The 23,327-nt window shown below is 39.5% G+C and overlaps 1 protein-coding gene across 5 annotated transcripts in view; it reads left to right on the top strand.

The window, feature by feature from the left end:
* Positions 1–23,327, top strand: part of BBS9 (Bardet-Biedl syndrome 9) — a 407,995-nt gene that overhangs the window by 29,202 nt on the left and 355,466 nt on the right. For all 5 annotated transcript variants that reach the window (XM_087946210.1, XM_026674870.2, XM_087946208.1 and 2 more), the window contains exons 6-7: positions 18,559–18,733; positions 23,177–23,258. In XM_087946210.1, the coding sequence (XP_087802336.1) occupies positions 18,559–18,733; positions 23,177–23,258 (257 nt within the window). The remainder of the gene's footprint in view (positions 1–18,558; positions 18,734–23,176; positions 23,259–23,327) is intronic.

The following is a 23,327-nucleotide window of genomic DNA, read 5'->3' on the forward strand; positions in this document are numbered from 1 at the left end:
CTTTTTACATGTTTTCCCCTCCTTTTTCACCTCATCTTTGGTGACTGGGTGGGATGGAAGCTGAGAGCAAAAAAAACTGTATACAGCCCTTTGCATGCCAGTAGCTTCTGGTTTTAGGTTCCTTTGGATCAGGGGTCGCCAACCTTTTGGACCTCAGGGACCACCAAACTCATAATTTTAAATCCCAGGGACCACTAACTGGTTCTGTGGGTGTGGCCTAATTTGTGGGTGTGGCTTGGTGGTCATGTGACTGGCTGGGCATGGCTTGTATGTAAATATTATAAATGTTTATATAAATATTGAATTTTTTTTAAATCGAGCAACTTTTACCCAAAATCAGGCCAAGCAGGCAGGCAGATTGAGTTGCTCATAGAATCACAGATTCATTCAGAGATCTATCTGCCATAGCTCCATCTGTCACATAAAATTTGCTGGCAAGCAAACTCACAAAATTAACACAATGCACCATTTATTGATTTTTTTTATTAAAAATGAGCAACTTTTACCAAAATCAGGCAAAGCAGGCAGGTAGATTGAGTTGCTCACAGAATCACAGATTCATTCAGAGATCTATATTTATTAAAACCAATTTAATAAAATTGGCTAGCTCAGTCTGTCACATAATATTTGCTTGCCGTGAGTCTGTACTGAATAATAGAACCTTCAGTCCTAAGGGAGGTTCGGCTATGCTTAAAAGCAGAGTCGAAGATCTAAAGACTAGCTAGAATGCAAGAAATCCAACCATTTCCTGCTTCCTAGCTAATCTAAATCTCCCAGCACAGCATAACAGCTGATGGTCGGAAAAATAGCAATTCAGCAGGCAAGTTTGCAGGATAAGGAGTGAGTGGGCAGAGAGGGTTCCCGCGGGCCATGTGGGTGGCGCAGCCTTGTGTTTCTGCACAGCCTGGATTAATTGCTTTGGGGGGTTGCTCTGAGGCTGAGATTTCTCTGCGGCCCACCAAAATTTTCTCGCAGCCCACTGGTTGGCGACCCCTGCTTTGGATGACTGAGTGGCAGGTTGGGAGCAGGCCAAGAGAGAAGAATGGGGTGCCTTAGGGGATAGGGAAGCTTTGGGAGGCCTGGGGCAGGTGGGCCTGGCCCTGCACTAATCCTCACAAGGCCTTCCTCACCCCGAGGTACTCTGTGCTTTGCTTAAGGACCCATGTGTTTGTTTAAGGGCTGCATCAGGGAGAGCAGGAGATGGGGGCCTTTAAGCAAGGCCATCTAGCTTAATGACATAACCACTTATGACTTTAATGGGCAAGTTATAAGTTGAGGACTACCTGTAATATACTTGGCAACTACTGTTTTGAAATACTTGCAAAAACATGTAAAAGTAAAAGCTTTTAAAAATTACAGGAAGAGACCTAAGATGTACAGAATCTTATTTGGCATATTTTGGAAATTGAGACGCCATTATTAATGCAATGGTTTTAACAATGTTTCAGTAAAATGCCTTTTACTGAAACGTTGTCAATAGTTTGCTTTCTGCTTTCTTCTTATGACATATTTAACCATAATAACATTAATATATATATATGTTTAATTGAAATAAAATCCAGATGAAATTTTAATATTTTATAGTATGCATGCTCTAATAAGAGCATGTTTTATGTAGAGGTTAAAAGCACTAGATTAGAAACTGAGAGAACATGTGTTCTATTCCTATCTTGGACATGAAGCAACTGGGAGATTCTTGGATCAGCACTGCACTCTTAATCATAGGAAACAAGTAGTGTCAAACAACTTCCAAAAATTCTTGATAAAAAATTCTAATAATTACTCCAAGCAATTTTCAAAAGTCAAGAATCACTTTGATGGCAGCAATCAAACAAAAATAAGCTTTAGGTTTTTTGTTCATAGACTTTTTAATTCTTTTGATATATCCATTCATACTGATCTTTTTTAGATGATATGCAAACATGCATTTATCATAATAACATGATAAATGATAGGCAAACATTAGTTTGTGTTCAGGGACAAAACTAATACTAACAAAATTGTATGCTTTGCTATGTGCTATTTTTTGTAAAGTTTATAAGCCAAAAGAAATGAAACTTCGGATATATATGATAGAACAAGATAATTGCTTGGTGTTATCTTGATGGGTTGCTCATATTTGTTATCTTTACTTTCTCCTGATGAGCATCCAGGCATGGGAGGTGCTTCTGTCTGTTGTTCGATAGGCTGAGCTGATTTCTGAAGACACTCCTCCTTGTGTCCCCAGTTTTAGCTCAGCCTGTGTTCAGATAACAGATAACAGATAATCAGAATTGGAAGGGACCTTGTAGGTCATCTAGTCCAACCCCCCGCCGCCCAAGCGGGAGACCCTACACCATTTCTGACAAATGGCAGTCCAATCTCTTCTTGAAAGTCTTAAGTGATGGTGCTCCCACAACTTCCGAGGGCAAGCTGTTCCATTGGTTGATTGTTCTCACTGTCAGAAAGTTTCTCCTTATTTCCAGGTTAAATCTCTCCTTGTTCAGTTTCCATGCCTTATTCCTTGTCTGGCCTACAGGCACTTTAGAAAATAGCTTGACCCCTTCCTCCCTGTGGCAGCCCCTCAAATAGAAGAGACTACTATCATGTCTCCCCTGGTCCTTCTCTTTACTAGACTAGCCAAGCCCAGTTCCTGCAACCCTTCATTGTATGTTTTAGCCTCCAGTCCCCTAATCATCCTGGTTGCTCTTCTCTGTACTTTTTCTAGAGTCTCAACGTCTTTTTTATAATGTGGTGAACAAAACTGGATGCAGTACTCTTACTAAGGCTTTATAAAGTGGTATTAGTACTTCCCTTGATCTTGATTGTATCCCTCTGTTAATACAATTTAGGATTGCATTAGCTTTTTTGGTTGCTGCTGCACACTGCTGGCTCATATTTAGCTGGTTGTCCACTAAGACTCCAAGATCCCTCTCACAGTTACTGCTATTGAGCCTGGTTTCACCCAGGCTATATGTGTACTTTTGGTTTTTCTTGCCTAAGTGTAGGACTTTACTTTTCTCTACATTGAATTTCATTTTGTTGGATATAGTCCAGTGTTCTAGTCTGTCAAGATCCATCTGGATCTTGAGCCTATCTTCTTGGGTGTTAGCTATTCCTGCCAGCTTAGTATCATCTGCAAATTTGGTAAGTTCCCCTTCTATTCCCTCACCTAAGTTGTTAATGAAGATATTGAAGAGTACTGGGCCTAAGACGGAACCTTGTGGCACCCTACTGCTTACTTCCCTCCATGTAGACTTAGACCCATTAGGGACTACTCGTTGAGTATGGTTTGCCAGCCAGTTGCGAGTCCATCTAGTGGTGGTGCTATCTATTCCAATTTTTTCTAGCTTACTAAGAAGTAGGTTGTGGTCTACTTTGTCGAATGCCTTGCTGAAATTTAAATATATTATGACCACAATATTTTGCTGGTCTACTAATTTAGTCACTGTGTTGAAGAATGAAATAAGATTGGTTTGGCATGATCTGTTCTTAACAAACCCGTGCTGACTGCTAGTTATTACTTTACTTGTTTCTAGATGTTGGCAGATCAGCTAGGAGCTTTTTCTCTCAGCCAGGAAGACTCACAGCTGAAATAAAGAACATCTACTTTCTTCAATCTTCAAAAAAAAGGACAAAACTCGGTGAGATCACAGCCTCTGGCTGCTCAGAATAATAACAGAAAAAAAGAGGAGCTCTGATGCCGCTTTGTAATTAAAATCAGCTGGCAGTCGGAGATAGTGAGTGGTGCGCTAAGCGGAGCCTCGCGCCTGCCGCAAAAGTCTCCTCTTTCACATTTCGGAAGTAAAGCTCCCTCACAGACCTGACCTAGAGTGGAGCACATTAAAGCGTCCCCTCTCCTCAGCTATTACAAGGGAAACAGATTAATGTAGGTTTTTTCCTCAGCCGAAGCCGCGATTAAATTTGCGCCAGAAATAATGGCTGGCGTCATTTTAAAGTGGAGTTTTTGACACCAAGGAAACACAGCAGCCGTTACCTCAGAGACCATTCCTGAAATTACAACTGTTGGGGCATTATCCCATTGCAGGCCTGTCTCTGACAGCCTGACTGTGGTGTTTGGAACGAAACTTTTGCGTACACGATGGAGCAAGTAAGGCATAAGGTTGGCATAGCCCCACATTAGGCGTCCAAAGCAGTATAGCAGTTAGTGCTTAGGCCTTGAGCCTGCACAATTAAAGCTGCCAAAGTCCAGGCATCTACCTGGATAGGTCAGTGTCAACCCCTTAGGCCTAAAGGAATATTTTTATTGGCTCAAGGGGGCTTCACACACACACACACACACACACACACACACACGAAAAACATATAAATTGATATAGTGATTCACTGATATGGCGCTCTTTTTATAAGGAGTCACTGCTCGTAGCTCGGTGCAAACTCTCCAGGTGTGCTAATCACCTCATTGAATAATCCTTATATTACGCCATTTTACCCTCCTTAAATGCACCTGTTATCCAGGAGTGTAATAGTTGGTGGCAGCTGTGCTAGTTCCAGCACTCCAGGATTTAGAGCGGCGGCCAGAAGGGCTATGACTAGGAACCAGAAGAACCAGGGTTCCAAAACGCCCTCCAAGGTGGCGGAGAAGGACAGGAGGAGGTGCCAGAAGGCAGTGGAGAAGCAGTTATAGAACTGTCTCAGGGAGGCCGAGAAGAACAGGCAACCACTCTCTCCAGTGGTCACGGTACCCCTCCTTCCCCTCCCAACTCTTCCTCTGGACCTGTCTATCTTGTCCAGGAGTAGTACTGTTCTACCCTCACAAACTAAGGTTCCACCAGGAACTCCTGAGGTCCTCAACCTTCAGGTTCCGGGGCCGAGCTCCATGATACCAGTTCAGCAAGGGTTCATGCTCCTTGGTCATTTTCAGAGCAGGCAGCCCAACTGAGCAAACGACCGAGGGTAGCACCTGAAGCTTCTTTCACACCAAGTGCTGCAGGACTCCGCACAGATGAATTCCTGCCTCAGGACATCCCTCCACAAATGAAGGTCTGGATGATGGAGGGAATTAAGCAAGGCATTGCTGCAGGAGTACAGCAGACCTACCAATCCAGAGGTCAACCACCAGCCTCCCCAAATACCAGGACCCTCCTCCACTTCTGCACAGAGTTGAATTTCCTCAAATTCAGGTAACCTGTCTATAGAGCCCCACTCAGGATCTTCAAGTACCTTCAAGTACCACAGATGAGGATTGAGCAGAGGGAGGATCTAGATGCCCATGTCTCTGTGTCTTCACAGGAATTTGAGGCCTCTTTATCTGAGGTAGAAGATCACACAGGACAGAATATGTCTGAAGAGCTAGCCACGGAACAACCAATATTCATGGGGCTGTTCCTCCCTCAATTGTTCAAGTCCTTGTTATTGAAGGCCAAAACCATGGCCCGCCTGGACAATCCACTGGCCACTTCAGAGACTAACTCTTGCTCTGCAGATTCTGATGATCACTGTTTCTGGACTTTATCAATAAACATTTTGGGTACTGGAATGACCTCTGCCTTGCTGATGGGCTGATTTTCACTCCAGCCCATCACCAAGGCAGAGGTCATCCTAGTACCCAAAATGTTTACTGATATGGTCCAGAAACAGTGATCATCCATGGGCACCCATCCTATCACCACTGGGTATGACAAAAAAATTTATAACCTAGCCCCCGACTTGGTTGGGTTTCTTCAGACACCCATAGTAGATGAGCAAATTGTAGCCTTAGCATCTTCCTCCACGGTTCCCAGCGAGCCAGAAGATGCCTTAAAACCAGAGGAGGAGAGAGCAGAGCTTGCACTACGTAGGGCTTATCAGGCAGACGCCTGGTCCATTAAGGCAGCTAAAGCTGCCTCTTTCTTCTCTAGAACATCCCTAAGATGGCTTTGCCACCTCCAGGAAACTATCCTGATCACCAACGTCAGGGCACATCAGGATATAGCTAAGCTGATGGCAGCCACCAAATTTTCTGCAGATGCCACCCTAAACACAGTCAAATTCTCTTCCAAGGCCATAGTGTCACAGATAACTGCTTGCCGTTTACTTTGGCTTTGCCATTGGCAAGCAGATACCAAACACAAATGGAAGCTGGCTTCAGCTCCCTTTGAGGGTAACAAGCTGCTTGGATCTTCCCTAGATCCGATCCTGGTGGAGTCTCGAGAAAAGAAAAAAGTCCTTCCCTCTCTTTTTCGTAGATTTGAGGCCAGATCTCAGTCCTTTAGGAGGAATTCCTTTCGCCCCTCCTACCAGGGAATCTATTACCCAAGGTCCCAGAGACCCTTTGGATACAGACAGGGCCAGCCAGACAGAGCAGATTTCGGGGACCAAAACAAATGGGGAAGGCAAGCAAAGAGACCATTTCATGGCGCAGGAAATAGATCCTTTCAAAGTCTGAAATAATTTCCTACCTGACACCCCCCCCCCCACATAGGTTGAGTGGCCCTCTTTGCTGATCAGTGGGAATCCATTACTTCATATGCCTGGGTCCGAGAGACCATAAGATCAGGTCTCTCTCTGGAATTCCACTTCACGCCTCTGAACTTTTTCATGCAATGTCCTGTCTCATACAAAAAAGACCCTTATGGAGACTGCAATCCAGCACTTGCTGGAGATCCACGCTATTTGATCTGTACTGTGGGATCACCAAAGACAGGGATTTTATTCTCATCTATTTGTGGTCCCAAAAAGTTCAGGGGGTGGAGGGCAATTCTGGATTTGAAACACTTGAACTGATTTTTAATCTACGGAAAGTTCAAGATGAGTTCCCTACAATCCATCCTCCTGAGTATCAGACAGGGTGACATCTTAACCTCTATAGATTTGACAGGCATACCTCCACATTCCTATAAGGGACAACCATAGAAAGTCTTTGCGGTTCTGTTCCTCTGGCCGCCATTACGAATATAGGGCTCTGCCTTTTGGTCTAGCCTCAGCCCCTCGAATCTTTACAAAGATTCTAGCAGCATTGGCAGCACACCTTAGGAATAAGCCGGTCCGCATACAATGTTATCTTGACAACATTTTAATTTCTGGTTCCCTACAGAACAAACCTGCAGTATCAATTGGTTAGAACTGAGGGCTGCCCATCTGGCCCTCCACAAATTTCAACCAAAGATCCAGGGACAGCATGTCCTCCTGTTGACCGAAAACGTAGCTATGAAGGCCCACGTAAACAGACAGCGGGCCCCGCACTCAAAGTCCCTCATGAGGGAAGCAGAGAGACTGTGCTGCTGGGCAGAGAGGCATCTACTTTCCATCAGAGCGGAACACATCTCAGGATAGTCCAATGTCCAGGCTGACTGCTTGAGCAGGGCCACTGTCAATCATTCTGAGTGGCACTTGCACCCCAGACTGTTCCAAGAGATGTCGGATCAGTTTGGCCAACCGATCCTGGACCTCTTTGCCTCGTCAATCAATGCTGAGCTCCTGAGGTTCTTTTCAAGGTTTCCAACCAAGGGAAGGGTGGAGGGAGTCAATGCCCTTTGCTGCCACTAGCCTTGAGGCCTAGTCTATGACTTCCCTCCCCTCCCACTGGTCCCCAAGCTGGTCCAGAAACTCCTGGAGGAGAAAGCAGAACTGTTGCTGGTCACACCATACTGGCCCAGACGTCCATGGTTCACGGATCTTGGATCTATCGATCACCGACTCATGTAGAATTCTGCTGGACAGAGTCTCACTCACACAGGGTCCAATTCAACATCCGGACCCACAATGGCTACACCTAGCCATATGGCGCTTGAGCAGACTCCTGAAGTTCTCCAACAAAGTCATCTCAACAATCCAAGCGGCCAGATGTCTGTCCATGAACCATATATATAATGCTACCTGGACTACTTTCTGCAGGTTCTGTGACAAGGTGAAGATAGATCTAATCTCTCCATTGGTGGCGCAAATACTAGACTTTTTCCCGGAAAGTTTGGACAAAGGACTTTCCCCAAATACTTTACGTAGACAGGTAGCAACCTTAGCCTCTCTCATTTCCTGTGGTGACCTACGATCCCTCACTCATCACCTGCGGATACTTAGTTTCCTCTGTGGGACCACTAATTTAAGGTCTCCAGTGGTCCATAAATACCCCACCTGGGATCTAAACAAGGTTCTCACAGCACTCACTAAGAAACCTTTTGTATCTCTGAGAACCATGAGTCTCTACCTTCTCACTTACAAGGTGGTGTTCTTAGTAGCCATAACATCCGCAAGATGAATTTCTGAGCTAGCCGCCCTGTCAGTGAGACAAGATCTCTGCATATTCCATTCTGACAGAGTCATTCTTCGCTTAGATCCAACCTTCATTCACAACATTAATTTGGCCTTCCATCGAGCACAGGAGTTCATTCTCCCCAACTTCTGTCCTAGACCAGCCCATGCTCTAGAGAGACAATGGCATCTACTAGATGGTAGACGTGTCCTCTGAATTTACATAAACAGGACTGTCTCATTCAGGAAGACGGAGGCCTTATTTGTCTTGTTTCAGCCTTCTACTCAGGGCAGAAAAGTCACATCATCGATAATTGGAAGGTGGCTGCAAGGCACAATTGCAAAAATCTATGAAACACAGTCATTGCCCGTGCCTACAGGTATTATGGCACACCAACTAGGAGTGCTGCCAGATCGGCAGCTTGGGCTACTCAAGCGTCAATCAATGAGATCTGCAAGGCAGTGACGTGGGCATCACCATTGCCTTTCATAAGGCACTATAAACTGGACATTTTTGCTTCCGCTGAAGCAGCCTTTGGCAGACAGGTCTTACAACAGGTTCACATGTAAAAAAGGGGACTCCAAACCAGACAGAGATCCTCCCATAGGACACGCTAGCTTTGGTATGTCCCATGCCTGGATGCTCGGAACAGCTCATCAGGAGAAGGGGCGTTGGTGCTTACCTGATACGCCCTTTCTCTGTGAGCTGTGAAGAGCATCCAGCCCCACTCAGAGACCATCTGGTTGTGGGGCCAATCCTGGCCAAGTCTAGAGAGCAAAGGTGAAGGAGAACAACAATGAACTTATCACTTTGACTTCGCCAAAACTGGGGACACTAAGGAGGAACTGCAAGGAGGAGTGTTCTCAGAAATCAGCTCAGCCTGTTGAACGACAGAAGCACCTCCCATGCCTGGATACTCTTCACAGCTCACAGAGAAGGGGTGTATCAGGTAAGCACCAACGCCCCTTTCAGTTTCTAGGGAATGGGAACAAATGTTATTTTAGATTATATCTTGTTTGTTGTCAGGGTAATATGCTTCTATGTTTTAATTATAATTCATTTTATGAGATCATGAGATATAAACAAGTTCTTTATGAATTCAGAAATATATAGCCACCAGAGGGCACTCATGTTTTCTGAATCATAATTGAGATTCAACTAAAATGTTCAGTCACAAATGATGAACACATGTTCTGAAGCATGTGTAATATGTAATAAAAATGCTGGAATTTCTTTGTTTCTCCTTCTTACTAATGACTCTTAATATTGAATTGAAGATTTTCTAAGATTACAATAATTTTTTATTAATTGCTCTCTTTTGGCTGTACAAAATCTGATATAAATTACTAGATTATAATGGTTAATATAGCCATTCCTTGATTTGCTGATGTTACTAGTTTAGGGTGCTAGGAGTTGATTTGGAATGTTGGATTTTACTTTATTTTTAATATTCTTATTGTTTTTATGAACAGCCCAGAATTATGGCATGAAAGGTGGGCAGCTATATATCTCAATAAAATGAAATAATAAAATAAAATAATATTGTTTGAAAAATCCAAAGATGTGTGGGTGTCAGTTCTTATGGCTAGCTGTTTTCCTATTTGAAACCAGACATTAATTCAATAAACTTAATTAACTTTATTGCCCAAAGTGTAGGGAATAACATAATTAAAACATTTGGAACAGTGATTCTAGCTTGAATCGTTTGTAGTGATAATTTGCAGGTCATGAATTCATAAACTTTATAAGTTGAATTCATAATACCAGCTGAACTAATTGTAAAGCTATGTGCATGTGAGAATACATTTACAATTATGTTATAATAACAAAATGGAATAAAAATAACTGAAGTGAAATTGGCAGCATTTTATTATCAGTTATTATACAGATTAATCATAGCATATCAAACATAGTGGAGGTTGAAGGAGAGGACCCATTCATATTATTTCTTAATTTTACAAAGAGATACATTTTCTTCGTTTTACAAAACAGGATCCATCTGCTTTGCAAACCCAGTATCAATGAAAGAAACAAGTTGACTTTTTCTTAGTTTACTAAGTAAATGAGCTTTTTTGACTCTTCTAAAAGTCTGCTATAAATAGCATTGTTAGAATAAAAAAGGCATTCACAGAATATTTGAAATGTATATAATGCCTTCCAAAATTGACCATGTGTTCCAATATTAATCCATTGATTTAATAATGTTAAAGACACGTCTTTTAAAAAGTGCCATGTTTCCCTGAAAATAAGACCTATCCTGAAAATAAGCTCTAGCTTAATTTTATGTGTGTGCCTAATATAAGCCCTATCCTAAAAATAAGCCATAGTTAAGAACCCACAAACTGTCCCACTGTCTGGTTATATGAGGTGGGGTGGGAGTCCTATATAGATATAATAATTACAGTAAATAATCCATCTGTCAGAATAATTTGGCTACTGTATTTTAGGATTTTAAATAAAAAGATTTTATAGAATGTAGTTTTCTTACTTTAATCTTTTCAAAGCTTCTAAATATTTTTGATGGCTTAATTTATATTATGAATCAGATCTCTAGAGGTTAATGAATTCTGGAGTTTTGGTTGAAGTTAAGCCATGAAATTTTATTCCATGAAAATAATGTTTTATGGTTAATAATGGTTACAGATCAATTCAGTTTATCAGTTTATTATAATCATAGACCAGAGACCAGAATAAATAAAAACACTCAGTAAATATTCAATTAAAAATTCTAGTACAAAATAATAACAAAATCTATGATAAAATCCAATCAGTCAATTACACATGGTCTAACTATACTAAAATTACAATCCATAAACTGTGTGGCCCACTGTCAGTTTAATATCAAAAGGGAAAGGAATAAGCAGTACAAAGGGTTTGCCACATTTATTACATAACATTAGTATAGTGGATTAGACACATGTTTCCGATGAATCCCCAGTGCTGCTGTGCAGAATCTAGCCACCTGTGCTGTAATTATGAACCTTTCATCCTTAAACAGCCACTGGAGATAAGCAGTGTTGGAACAACCAGGATATCTAGCAATTATTGACAGAATATGTTTTTTCTGAATCTCTGTATAAAAAGAACATTGAAAGAGTACGTGATCCACAGTCTCCACCTCTCCTGAGCCACAGAAACAGAGTCTTTCAGTCAATGGTATCTTTTTATACTTGGCGTACAGGACGGCCAATGGAAGCGCATGGCACCATGCGAGTGAAAATGCTTTCTAGTGATTTGCTGACTACAACTGGCTAAGATAGCTAACAGCAGTAACAACATATCTAATGGCTTCTGGAGCCAGAAACAACGGAGATTTCCCTAAGTCCGTTTGCCTTTTGATGTCCTCTACCCTTTATTGTAAAGTTTGTTTTGCTTGGTTATAGTCCATCTTGAGTATTGAATCTGGGGAGAAGCCTAGTTTGGCAAGGTTGGACTCGAAAGCCTTGATCCATGATTAAGAGAATTTGTCTTAGAGGATTAATGGAGCAAGACCTTATGGAAAGAAATTAAGCTTTAGCCAGGGATTTAGGGATGCTGTACAGATATTTGGTTTGAATTTTTGGTCAATCCTGTTTCTAGGTGCAGAAGTGTATTTGTGGCACACATGGCATCTGGAGAATTGATCTAATGAATTTGGATTGAACTTTTTCCAGTGGTGTAAAACAGGGGTCACTAACTTTTTGGACCTCAGGAACCACCAAACGCATAATTTTAAATCCCACGGACCACTAATATGAATTTTGACTGACAGTGGCTTGCTGACATTGGTGGGAAAGTTGGTCCCATATTCCAGAGCTGCAGTAGTCACAGGACTGACCCTTTGGTCGTCCCAGAGCAGCTGCTCCTCCACCCGAGTGCACCAGCCTGCCATGAAGCAGCTACGGGATGACCAAAGGGCCAGCCTTGTGACTACTGCAGCTCTGGAATATGGGACTGACTTTCCCACCAACATCAGCAAGCCACCCCAGGATGGATTTTCCTTCCCCGCCGTTGGTCTTATCTTCCAGTTCCAGCTCGCATGGCTCTACTCAAGGTAAGGTTTGCACTCGGCCAAAGAGTGGTGGCCAGCAGGTGGGCAGGCCATGTGGGCAGCACAGCCTTGAGTTCCCGCGCAGCCTGGATTAATTGCATTGGGGGGAGTGCTTTGGGGGGGACATTTCTCTGCGGACCACCAAAATTTTATCGTGGACCACCAGTGGTCCCCAGCCCACTTGGTTGGCAACCACTGGTGTAAAATACAAAGCTGAGGGTCCAAGCAAGGTCCCATAAAGAAGCTGTGCTAGCGATTTGGCCAGAAAAAGCTTAATTGCAGATGGACATAATATCCTTACTTTGTGCAGAAAAATTTAGGGATGGTGCTTGCTGATCTTTGGCCCAAGGTAGCTACATATTTGCCATGAATCAGTGGCCTGGATGACTACCCCCAGGTATTTGAAGGTGGTTACCTGCTCTTTTTTACGGCCATTTAGATACCATGGAGTTTTGGTCTTTTGCAAAGGCCATAATCTTTGTTTTGTCATAATTTATATCCAGTTTATTGTAATTACAATATTGGATGAGGGCTTGCAAGGCTCTTTTAAGGCCTACTGGTGTCCTGAGAGGATCACAGGATCATCTGCATAGAGCAGCAGGGCGATGCTTCAATCACCTATTTTTGTGGAGTGGTAATTTGGTTTATTTAACCATTTTACTATGTTGTTTATGTAGAAGTTGAAAAGTAACCCTGTTTAACCCCCTTTTGAGTTTTGACTGACTTTGAGATCCTTGCATATTACACCTCACCTTGAGGGATGTTTTAGTACGTAGGGCACATAATAGATGAAAACGCCTATGGTCAATTGAGGCAGCTTCCAGCTTCTCCCATAGCTTAGTCCTGGTAACCATATCAAAGGCTGCCTTGAGATCTATAAAACTGGCATATAATGATACAGGTCTATTTGACATATATTTTTCAATAAGCTGATGAAAACTAAGCACTGATCTATGATGCTGCTCCCCGCTCTGAACCTGGCTTACTCTTCAGTGATCGAGTTCTCAAGATCCAGCCATTGGTTACAGATCAAATACATAATGTGATAGTCTTTTTAAAAAATCTAACGTTTTTGTTCATCATCCGTATTTTAGTTGACATAGCATAATGTGAGAATTTAATTATTGATAAATAGAATTCGGACATTGTGTTAATACCAAAATCTGGTATTAGAAAGTACAACTGTTTAAAATTCTTTTATGGTGATTATTAATGAGTGAAAAAATATTTTGAAATAGTTTGAATATAAAAATTGATATTAAAAATTGATAAATTCTAAATTTGTGCCTTCATTCTTTTAATGAAACATTTGAGTTTGGATAGTATCTAAATTACTGTATTAATTTTAATTTAGAGAGCAATATTTTGTTGCAGTTCTTCAGAGAGTGGTATTATGCTAATCAGTTGTTCTGTTCAAAAAGGTATGCATGCTTATAAATTATCACACCAAAGCAACCACAATAATTGAATATTACAAACTGTATTCTGTTATGCTGGTTCAGTGTGGGTTGATACATAGATGTTTTCTGATTTCCCAATCAAGAGGTGAGGGAGAGTGAATGGCTTAAAATAGATGTGTTGGCTTCCATGCCTAATGAAGGAAAAAGATTGGGTCTCCCCACTTCCAGGCTATACTTTAACTGCTACATTACACTGGGTGTCATGTATATCCATCCATCTATCCAAACTCTCTTTCCTTCTCTGTATTTTTCCCTCATGGGTTTTAATTTTGAATATTGATACATCATCAGATTTTTTTTTGTATTACCTTGGCTCTTGTTTTAGAGTATCTGTAACTTTAAGCAATTTACAACACGCGTACTTTAATAATTAATCCAATTATATTTACTAATACATATAATATTAGAAAATAATTATGAATCAAGTTACTTATTTAATATTTTGGACTTAATAAGTATTTGCTTAGCTGTAAAGATTTTGAAATGTTTACAGCTGGCTCTAGCTATTTAAAGGGAACATTTCTGTGTATGTATGTATAATTGTTTCTAATATTATGAACAATAATATCTAAGCTGAATAGAAGTCATATAACCTGCTCTATCATTTGAAAAATATGTTTCATTGTTAGAATTCTAGGAAGTCATAACTCTAAAACAGAGGTGATATTCAGCAGGTTCTAGAGAACCGGTAGCAGAAATTTCCAGAGAACCATTTCTGACTGGCCCCATCCCTGTCTATTCTCTGCCTCCCGAGTCCCAGCTGATTGGCTGGGTCTTCTTTTGTTGTCCTGCACAGGAGAACAGAGCTGGAAAGCAGGTTAGTAGGGTGGGGAAGGAATGGGATTTTGCAGTAACCTTTCCCCAGGAGTGGAGAGGGAATGGAGATTTTGCAGTATCCTTCCCCTGGAGTGGGGAGGGAATGGAGATTTTACAGTATCCTTCCCATGTCATGTCCACTGAGCCACGCCACGCCCACCAGGCCATGCTCATAGAACCAGTAGTAAAAAAATTTGAATCACATCACTGCTCTAAAACAATTGGCCTGTTCAAAAAAAGATTTCTATATATTAAACATATAATTCTGTTAAAATTATTGAATTTGGTAATGGGACAAATTTGTTCACTGATTTAAACTGTGACACATATTTCTAAGAATGATAGAAGGCTTTTACTATAGAAGAAACAGGAAGGCCTTAACATGATCACTATGTGAAATATTCAAAACATTGGTGAAATAACGTGTTCTGATGGAATAAATAATTTCATTTAAGTTTTTAGTGAAATAATGTCCCAAAGATTTAAAGGGATAAAATCTTACAATATGGTATATTAGGTATCAGTTTAGCGTTATAGAAAAATATGAATTTTTGGTAGTTTGTTTTTTAAATCATGATTCTATAATATGACAGTGCTGAAATAGCTTTTATAACTTTTTGTGAAATATAAATTCAAATATTTATTTCAAGCTTACAGCTCATTTTGAAAATGGAAAAATAGCTGATTTACAGTATATTAAACATCCAGATGAAAAATTCAATTGTTAACAAAACCAAGTCTTGGCTGATAAGTAACTCTTTTTAAGGATAAGACAATCTATTAGATGATTTAAGCTATCTGGCAGAAAAATATTCCTCTTGGTATCAAATTCCTTTTGTACTGCATTTATAAATTTGAAAGTAGCTTTTGATTTGATGTTTATGGAAATATTGTGGAAGAAACTGATATTGGTAGTCTTCAATCTGGGAACCTGCCCATTACAGTCATGTCTTAAAAAAGGTTTGTGATTGCCTTGCTTAATGACTCTCCATACCTGCTTTCCCTGATGTAGTCATTAAGCAGAGCATGGGATAAGGGAGATCCTCGGAGGCCTAACACAGACCCTGACTTGGCTGACCTGAGTCTCATAAACTTTCCCTCCATACCTTGATGACCTTATCCTCCACTTTTCCTAGCAGGCCTTGAGTTTCTTTCCCATCCAGCTACTTATCCACACTGCGAAACTCTGGCTAGCTATATTGTGTGGGAAGTCACTGTAGCTTGTTGGCCTCAGGCTTCCTTCACACCTAGCAATTCAGTACCCAGGGACTTGCAAGACACAGCCTGTTCCTCAGCCATCTCTTGGGCACTCCGGCACTCAAAATAACACACACACCCCCAGCTTCTGAGAGAGGCACTCAGGTGATGCGATGCAAGGCTCAGCTTTCCTACAGATACAGCTTCATGGCAGCATTGAGCTATTCTGCAAGCAGGTGTTGCTTTTGTGATCTTGTAGGAGGTTCTTTTTTAAAAATAATAAATAAACAAAGAAATAAACAAAATAAAAGTCTCCTTAAAAAGAGAATCTTCTGTAAAATTGTGCTTAAAGAATAGCATGACACTGCCACAAGGTTGCCACTGCAGGAAAGCTGAGGTGCCAGGCATTTGCTGGCAAAAGGATTACAAGCTGCAGCCATTTTTTACATCTTGCAGCCAGCCTGAATTGCCCTGTATGGATGGGAACAAAGCATGCATGCGAACTGTATTTGTGTTCTGACCAAGGCTTCCCGAGACAGTAACAATCACATGCTGTTCCCAAAAACTTTTTATTTTAACAGCTGTGAATTATATGCATTCACAGTCCATATTGAGTCCCAAACAGTTTATGAATAGTCCAACAGAAGTCTGCCACAGTCTTTCGGGATAAGGCTGATAAGCACCCACCTTTATCTCCCTTGAAATGCTGCCAATGACTAAATTGCCAATTAGCTGTACCAGGCCAAATGGAGCACAAAGTCAACACGGAGCTTCAGAATTTAAACTGACCAGAAGGAACAAAGTTGCTTCCTGCAAAGGCTCATGTCCATTTGTTCCTCCTTTATGTCTTATGGGAGGGGCCAATCATCTCCAAGCCTTACTCCCAAGTCACCCCTTTTGTCTTAACTGTTCTTGCCTTCTGGCAGCTCTGCGCAAGTGCACACTGGGAACAGGCTCCCCCTGTTCCTCTGCCTCTCTGATGTCAGATTCTGGAGGTTTCAGAGTCAGCACATAACTCTCAGATGGCCCTGGCCCCATCTCTGTTACGGACGCAGATCCTTCGTCCGAGCCCTCCCAAGACTACAGAACTGGCTCATGTTCCTCCCCACTGCCCGACTCTGCTGCAGCTCTGCAGGCCGCCAACGGACCACAACAATCTGCTTTTCACACACTACAGTTGGCCTGAACTCCCTTGGATGAATGAGTGAATGGATAAGAAGAAGGTTCAGGGCCTGCAAGCTGCAGTTTATTTGCATGGACTGGCCTAGGTGAATGTTGAGGTGGTCTGAACTCCCCTGGATGAATTGAATGGATGGTGAGACAGAAGCTAAAGGTCTGCAAGGTGCAACTGTTCCACCATACTGTGGTCAGTCTAATTTCTCCAGGTGAATGAGTGGCTGGATGGGAAGGAAGCTCATGGCCTGGCAGGACAGGATGAATGTGGGGAAAGATGGGGGGATACTGCAGTGTTCACCATGGTCAACCATAAGGGTGAATGACTGTGGGGGCTGCAGCAGCCCATTATGAAACCTGTAGACAAAGCAAAAAGCTACACTGCATATGTACAGATAGTTGTTGTGTAGTGACCAAAATTGTGATGGGACCGCCAAAATATATTTATGACCCAGTTCTGATGGCTGGGTCTCCTGCAAGATCATGGGATCATATTTCATGTACTTGGCAGCTGCTATTTATTTATGACTGTTTTCAGTATCCTGCAATTGTGACCATAGTTTATGACATTTTTGTCAAAAAGTGGCATTTATTTCTGGTTTTCAGAAAAAGTGCCCCACTAGAACAATGGGTTTGTTTAGTGACTTAATGTCCATTGCATTTGCTTAACGATCATTCAACAACCATGATATTTGCCTAACAACTGCTGCAAAAAAGTTGTAAAATTGGTTTTTACATGATAACCTGCTTTACAAGTGTGTGTTTACTTTTGACCAGAAGCTCAATTGCAGTTTTAAGTTGAGGACTACCTATAGTTGGTATAAAGTGGTGTATCTTTGTGGGACAAAATTTAGTCATTTGTTTACTACAAGTGTTTAAAAACATTCTTTGAAATTTTGGTAGATTGTTTAAAAAAAACTTCTGGAGGGATACTGTTAGGAATATGAGTCACCTAACAGCTATTTGGGTTAGAAATATATAAACCAGGATAAACATTTTAAAACTGTATCTTTAAGAGCATGCTAAAAACTACAATTGGGTGTGGTTTCTCAAATGGCCATAAGATGGAGCCAGAAACCTGGTTTATCTTAGGCCTTAGTCTCAGAAGAGAGTGTGAGTGTATCTCTGTTTCCTTCTGTTGGAAAGTATTGCCGTTCCTCCATTTTTTCCTAATTGACTGATATTCCTGGATTTGATGTAAGTTTGTTACTGAACTGTTTTTTGACACTGGACTTTGATATTTGGATTATCCCTGGATTGAAAAACTGACTGATTTACCTGTGAATGACTTTTGGACTGCTTATCTGGAACTTTGCTTAAACTTTCTGGAAGTAAAAACCTACATTTACTGTACAGTGTATCTGTGTACTGTGTGTGTATTATTCAAACACTTCTCTCAAATACGTCTTCCTGTATGCTCTCATTCTTCTAACGGGGAATTACCTCAACAGATACCATAATTAAGGTGAAGAATTATAACCATAACTATTACCATTTACATTTCTTTACCCTTTATCTTATTTTCCAGTCTGAAGAACTTGACAAATAATTTTATTTTTTTGTTATATCAATCTTCATTGAGAGACATATAAGTGATTCTTCAGCATGCTTTCACAGAAGCAGGTGCTCATAGGATCATACAGAGTTTCAGCAACTTTTTAGAGAGAAAGGTATTAAAATATAACTGCTTTGTTTTGCTTCTTTTTATGTAGGTCAAGATTTGATTTGTGTACAGTCTGTGGATGGAATGCTTATGTTGTTTGAACAAGAAAGCTATTCGTTTGGCCGTTTCCTTCCTGGCTTTCTTCTTCCTGGTCCACTGACATATAGTTCTAGAACAGATTCATTCATTACTGTCTCTTCCTGTCGACAAGTTGAGAGCTACAGGTATGTTTAAAAATTATACCCACTGCTCTTTAAAACGTATTTATATAAATATTTCAGAATGATTTACATACATGAAAATCCAAACCTTGATTTAATTAATGCTCCATGTAGTTATTATATAATTTGTGCCAGAGGTCATATCCAGATATTCTAACAGTACTGACTAATATGAAATATCCTGCTACTCTCTATATTTATTAATGCCTGAAAGCCACATTAAATTTTATGGGTTCTTTGTGGTTTCTTTGCAACACAGATATCATTTTGCATTTTTACAGAATGTTTTCTGAAGATAAATGAATTTTTAATGGAAAGAATATGTCTACAGAATATGTAGAAGGCACAGCTCCTATATTTTTCTTTCTCCACGGTGGAGGTTTCCAGAGATCCAGAGGTCATCTTATTCTAGTGAATAAAGAGGGCTAAAAGCAAAATTCTGTTGAAATAATATTTCAACATAGTTCTGTCCTTTTCTATTGCCAGCTATACCTAGCTTGCTGCCAATCCTTCCTTTAGAGAAGAAAGTTTTTCCAAATTGCAAAGTCTAGGGATTGAAATTGAGATAGATAGAGCAAAGAGTATGTATTTATTTTCAATTTAATTCTGTAGAACCAGATTAATTGCATCTTTGGGTATTGAAGGAATTTGCCGATGGCTTCACCAAATGTTTAGTTTATATATTTTTGAGAAATCATTAAGAAATTGGTGAAGTACAAGATGTCTGGAGAAGGGCAAAGATCCCTATAGACAGGAAAAGAAAAAATAGAACTGTAGAGAATTCAGTCTGACACCAATATCAGAACAGATTAAAAAGATGTAGAAAGCAATGTGTTAGTTATCAAAAATCACTATGGTTTTACTTTCTTATCAGATTTACTCTATCACATTTTTTGATCAGGTAATTTATGTAGTAGTTTGTAGAGATTATATAGGTGTAATATTTATTAGACTAAGGGATCCTCCAATCAACTGACTCTGAATGGTGTATAACTCACATTCATAATGATTGAAATAAATGCATAATAATAAATTAAAAACAAGATCATGCATCATAATGCCACCCTATATACATCAGGAATCAAACATTCCAAAGTAAAAATAATTACTAATGTAGAGTAGTAGTCATAGAGCCATCCCCCTAGACATAGTGAAGTAGCCAAGATCAGGAGGGAGGGGTCATCTGTGATATTATTTCTAAGATGTGATTTTATAACAAAAAAACATAGTTCCTTGGCTCTGTAGATGGCAGTCTCAGATTGAGAGGCATATAAAGAGCCCTCCCTACAAAACCTTACCAAGATTCAATATGTATATTATGCATGTTATTGAAAGAAAGTCATCCTGAAGATATCCAAATCCTAAACCACGAAGAGTGTTACAGATAATAACCAGCACTTTGAAATGCTTCCTGAAACCTATGAGCAACCAATACAGTTCTCAAAATAGAAGTTTTTTTATGTGGGATCCTTAGTGTTGTCTGAGTTACATTAAAAGGCATTATATTAATGCCTTTTGGTAACACATAACTATTCAGGTTATTGCATTCTGGACTAACTTTGGAGATAACTTTGTTATCTTAGTGCTTTTCAAGCATAGCTTTATGTAATGGACATTGCAATACTCTTATAAAAAGTAATTAAAGTGTAAATGACACTGATTAAACATTATCTTTATATTAGCCAAGCATTTGATAAGGCGCCTTATGATAGTCTAATAGTAAGTTACTTAAAGGTGATCTAAAGGGCACTAACAAATACATAGAGGGTGTGAAAATTGTACTTCAAAAAGTTCATGCTATGAAACGAGAAGCCACTAATGTTTGTTCATCAAACTGGCCCAGTGATTGAGTGGAATTTTACAAAGTTTAGTCCTGAGTCCAGAATTTTTCACTATTTTTACTAAAGACTGAAAAGATGAAGGAAAGTTTATCCAAATGTACAAATTAGACAAAATCTCTCTATGGAGATTCTCTCATCCAGGTCATGGTTGTCCCAAAGGTGCTTTTTCAAGAGGCAACTGAAAGGGATTTTTTGATTTTTTTCTTTGAAGACGTTTTTCCTCTCATCCAAAAAGCTTCTTCAGAAAGTCCAGTTGTTTCTTGAAAAAGCACCTTTGGGAATCCTAGAAGATAAAAATATAATTCAAAATGATCAATAAGCTAAAAATAACAGTCCAAAATGCAAATTTCTTCACTAGAAAACCTAAAATAAAGAAGCATGAATGAGAAATACTTGCTTCTTTGCTTTAAAGAGAGGTGTGTCTGTGGGATCCTTGTTGCTCCCTGAGCTTGGTTGTTTTTTTTACATATATTTCATTATTCAAATAGGTAACATCAGTGCTAGGAGGGTGTGGGATTTGCTCTCTGTGCCAACTAAAAAGGTACTTTGGTCTTTTTAGCTGTCAGCAGAAAGAGTGGGGGAAAACAGTGCATTCTTCAAATGCCTGAGATAATTGCCTTGGCAGCCCAAAGTTGTGGGCGGGCAAAAATATTACTGGAGAGCATGATTGATGACTCTTGGCTATGGTTGTATCCCATTGGAGAATATACATCCAGGGGTGGGGGAAAGACCAGGGTCAAGGGAGAAATGAATGGTGAATTTTAGTGTTGGCTGCATCCAGCTAACTCCAACATGGTCATTCCTTAATAAAACTTTTTTTTTACTCTGAGAGATGCAGCTAGAGACTTATGATTTGAATGAGGGTGCCTTTGTTGGAGCCCTGATACTCTGTTTATGTACAAGTGGGTTGCCCTCTCAGTATTATTGGGCATGTTCTTGGTAGCTCTTTGATTAGGCTGTTTACTCATTTCATTTCATTTCATACTGGTGCTTAATTTGTATTCCTAGTACTTTTTAGTGATACTAAATTTAAAGTTTAGTTACTAAATTTAGTGATTTTAAACTTAGAGTTATTGAAGCTCTGCTAAGTCTTAAAAGATGAAGGAATTGGGAATATATATACTTGTGAAAGTGGAAAATATCTGCCTTCTTTAAATAACAGAAATGGTGTGATACAAACTATAGATAGATTAAGCAATGTACTGTATCATTGCTGATTATTGGACATAGAAGAATGGATTTAAGTTTTAGAAGAATTATTCAGTTGAATATTAGAAAATGTTTCTTAACAGTAAGAGTAGTATGATAATGTAACCAGTTATTCAGAAAGGATGTGTTGTTCAAGAGTTTAGTAAAACATCTGTTAAGAATAGATTAATTAGCAATGATTTCTTCAGACTCAGTTATTTTAGGGGATTATAGAATTACAGCTGATAGTTGTAGTTTTACTGGCTGCAGTTGTAGTTTTACTGTAATTCCAAGTATGAATGTTGTATAAGCATATCTGTTCTGCATTATTCTACTAATACTATTTTTTGAGTTATATTATTAGTAGAAATAAATATGTTATCTTATTCTGTTATTTTAGTGAATTCATATTCAAGCCCTGCGTTCCAGATTTTGACTATGTAATCAGATTGTTAGGTAGATTGGTATATTTTGCGTTTTTTCAGGAAGGTTTTCCACATTAAGTATAATAAATGATTACATGATCAGAGTTTAAAAATTGAAGAATGCTGCTAAGAATAAGTGCATGAGCTCCATTCAGTTGTCACTTATTCTCATGCCAGCAATGATCCTGAGTTTCTGGTTTATTTTCTCTGTGAAACCAGATACATTGGCAGCAAACTCAAGTGCTACTTTGGTGTTCAAATCTTTATTTCATAGGAAATAAAGAGATAATGTTAAATGGTTTTTGGAATTGCTTTCTTTGTGCAAAAGCCTTTCTTCAACAGGGAAACCATGGATATTATTCCTGTTCATAGAATGTGAATATTAAAGTCAAAACAGAAGCTCATTATTTTTAAACCTGAATCTTGGAAATCTATAATTTTGTATACATACAACAAATAGGTTTTTTTTGTTGGTCTTTCCCACTGACTATTATTATTTTAGTTTGTGCCATGAGTTTGTAGATCAGCATATTTCAGAACAGTATCTAACTTTGTGCCAAATCTTCTTGCTCCTAGGCTTTACAAAGTAGTGAAATGGTTGCAAACACCCACATTTCCAAGGAATTATTATCTGGATGCCTCTGAACAACTAGCATGTTTTAGTTGAGCTTTGCTGACTTGCAGTTTCTTCTAGGCAACTTTTTAATTATTTGTGAAAAGATCTACTAATTAGTCATTTGTATATACGGTAATACACAAATTCCATAGAGCTACTTCATTATAATTATTTCAGTGTTCATCAGTGCATTCACAGAACTCCTACAGGAACTTGTCTTTAGACAGATGATCCTTGGCTATGATTAAAGTTGGAATTTGCAAATATAAACAAGTGAAAAAATATTATATAGTTTATAATATATGTTGTACATATTCTCATATAACATTTATTGTGAAAATATTATGTATATATATATATTTTGTTTAAACTACAGGTATCAAGTACTTGCATTAGCAAAAGATGCTGAAATACAAGAAACTGAGCAACAAAAAATTGGATCTGGAAAAAAACTTGTGGTAAATTTAGCTATATAGATCAACATGCTACTTAATTAAAAAAACGTGAGAACAGGATGGGCATGAGTG

The sequence above is a fragment of the Notechis scutatus genome, chromosome Z (assembly GCF_049901735.1).
Source record: "Notechis scutatus isolate UNSWTSFEM ecotype Mainland chromosome Z, rNotScu1.2, whole genome shotgun sequence".
Taxonomy (NCBI): Eukaryota; Metazoa; Chordata; class Lepidosauria; order Squamata; family Elapidae; genus Notechis; species Notechis scutatus.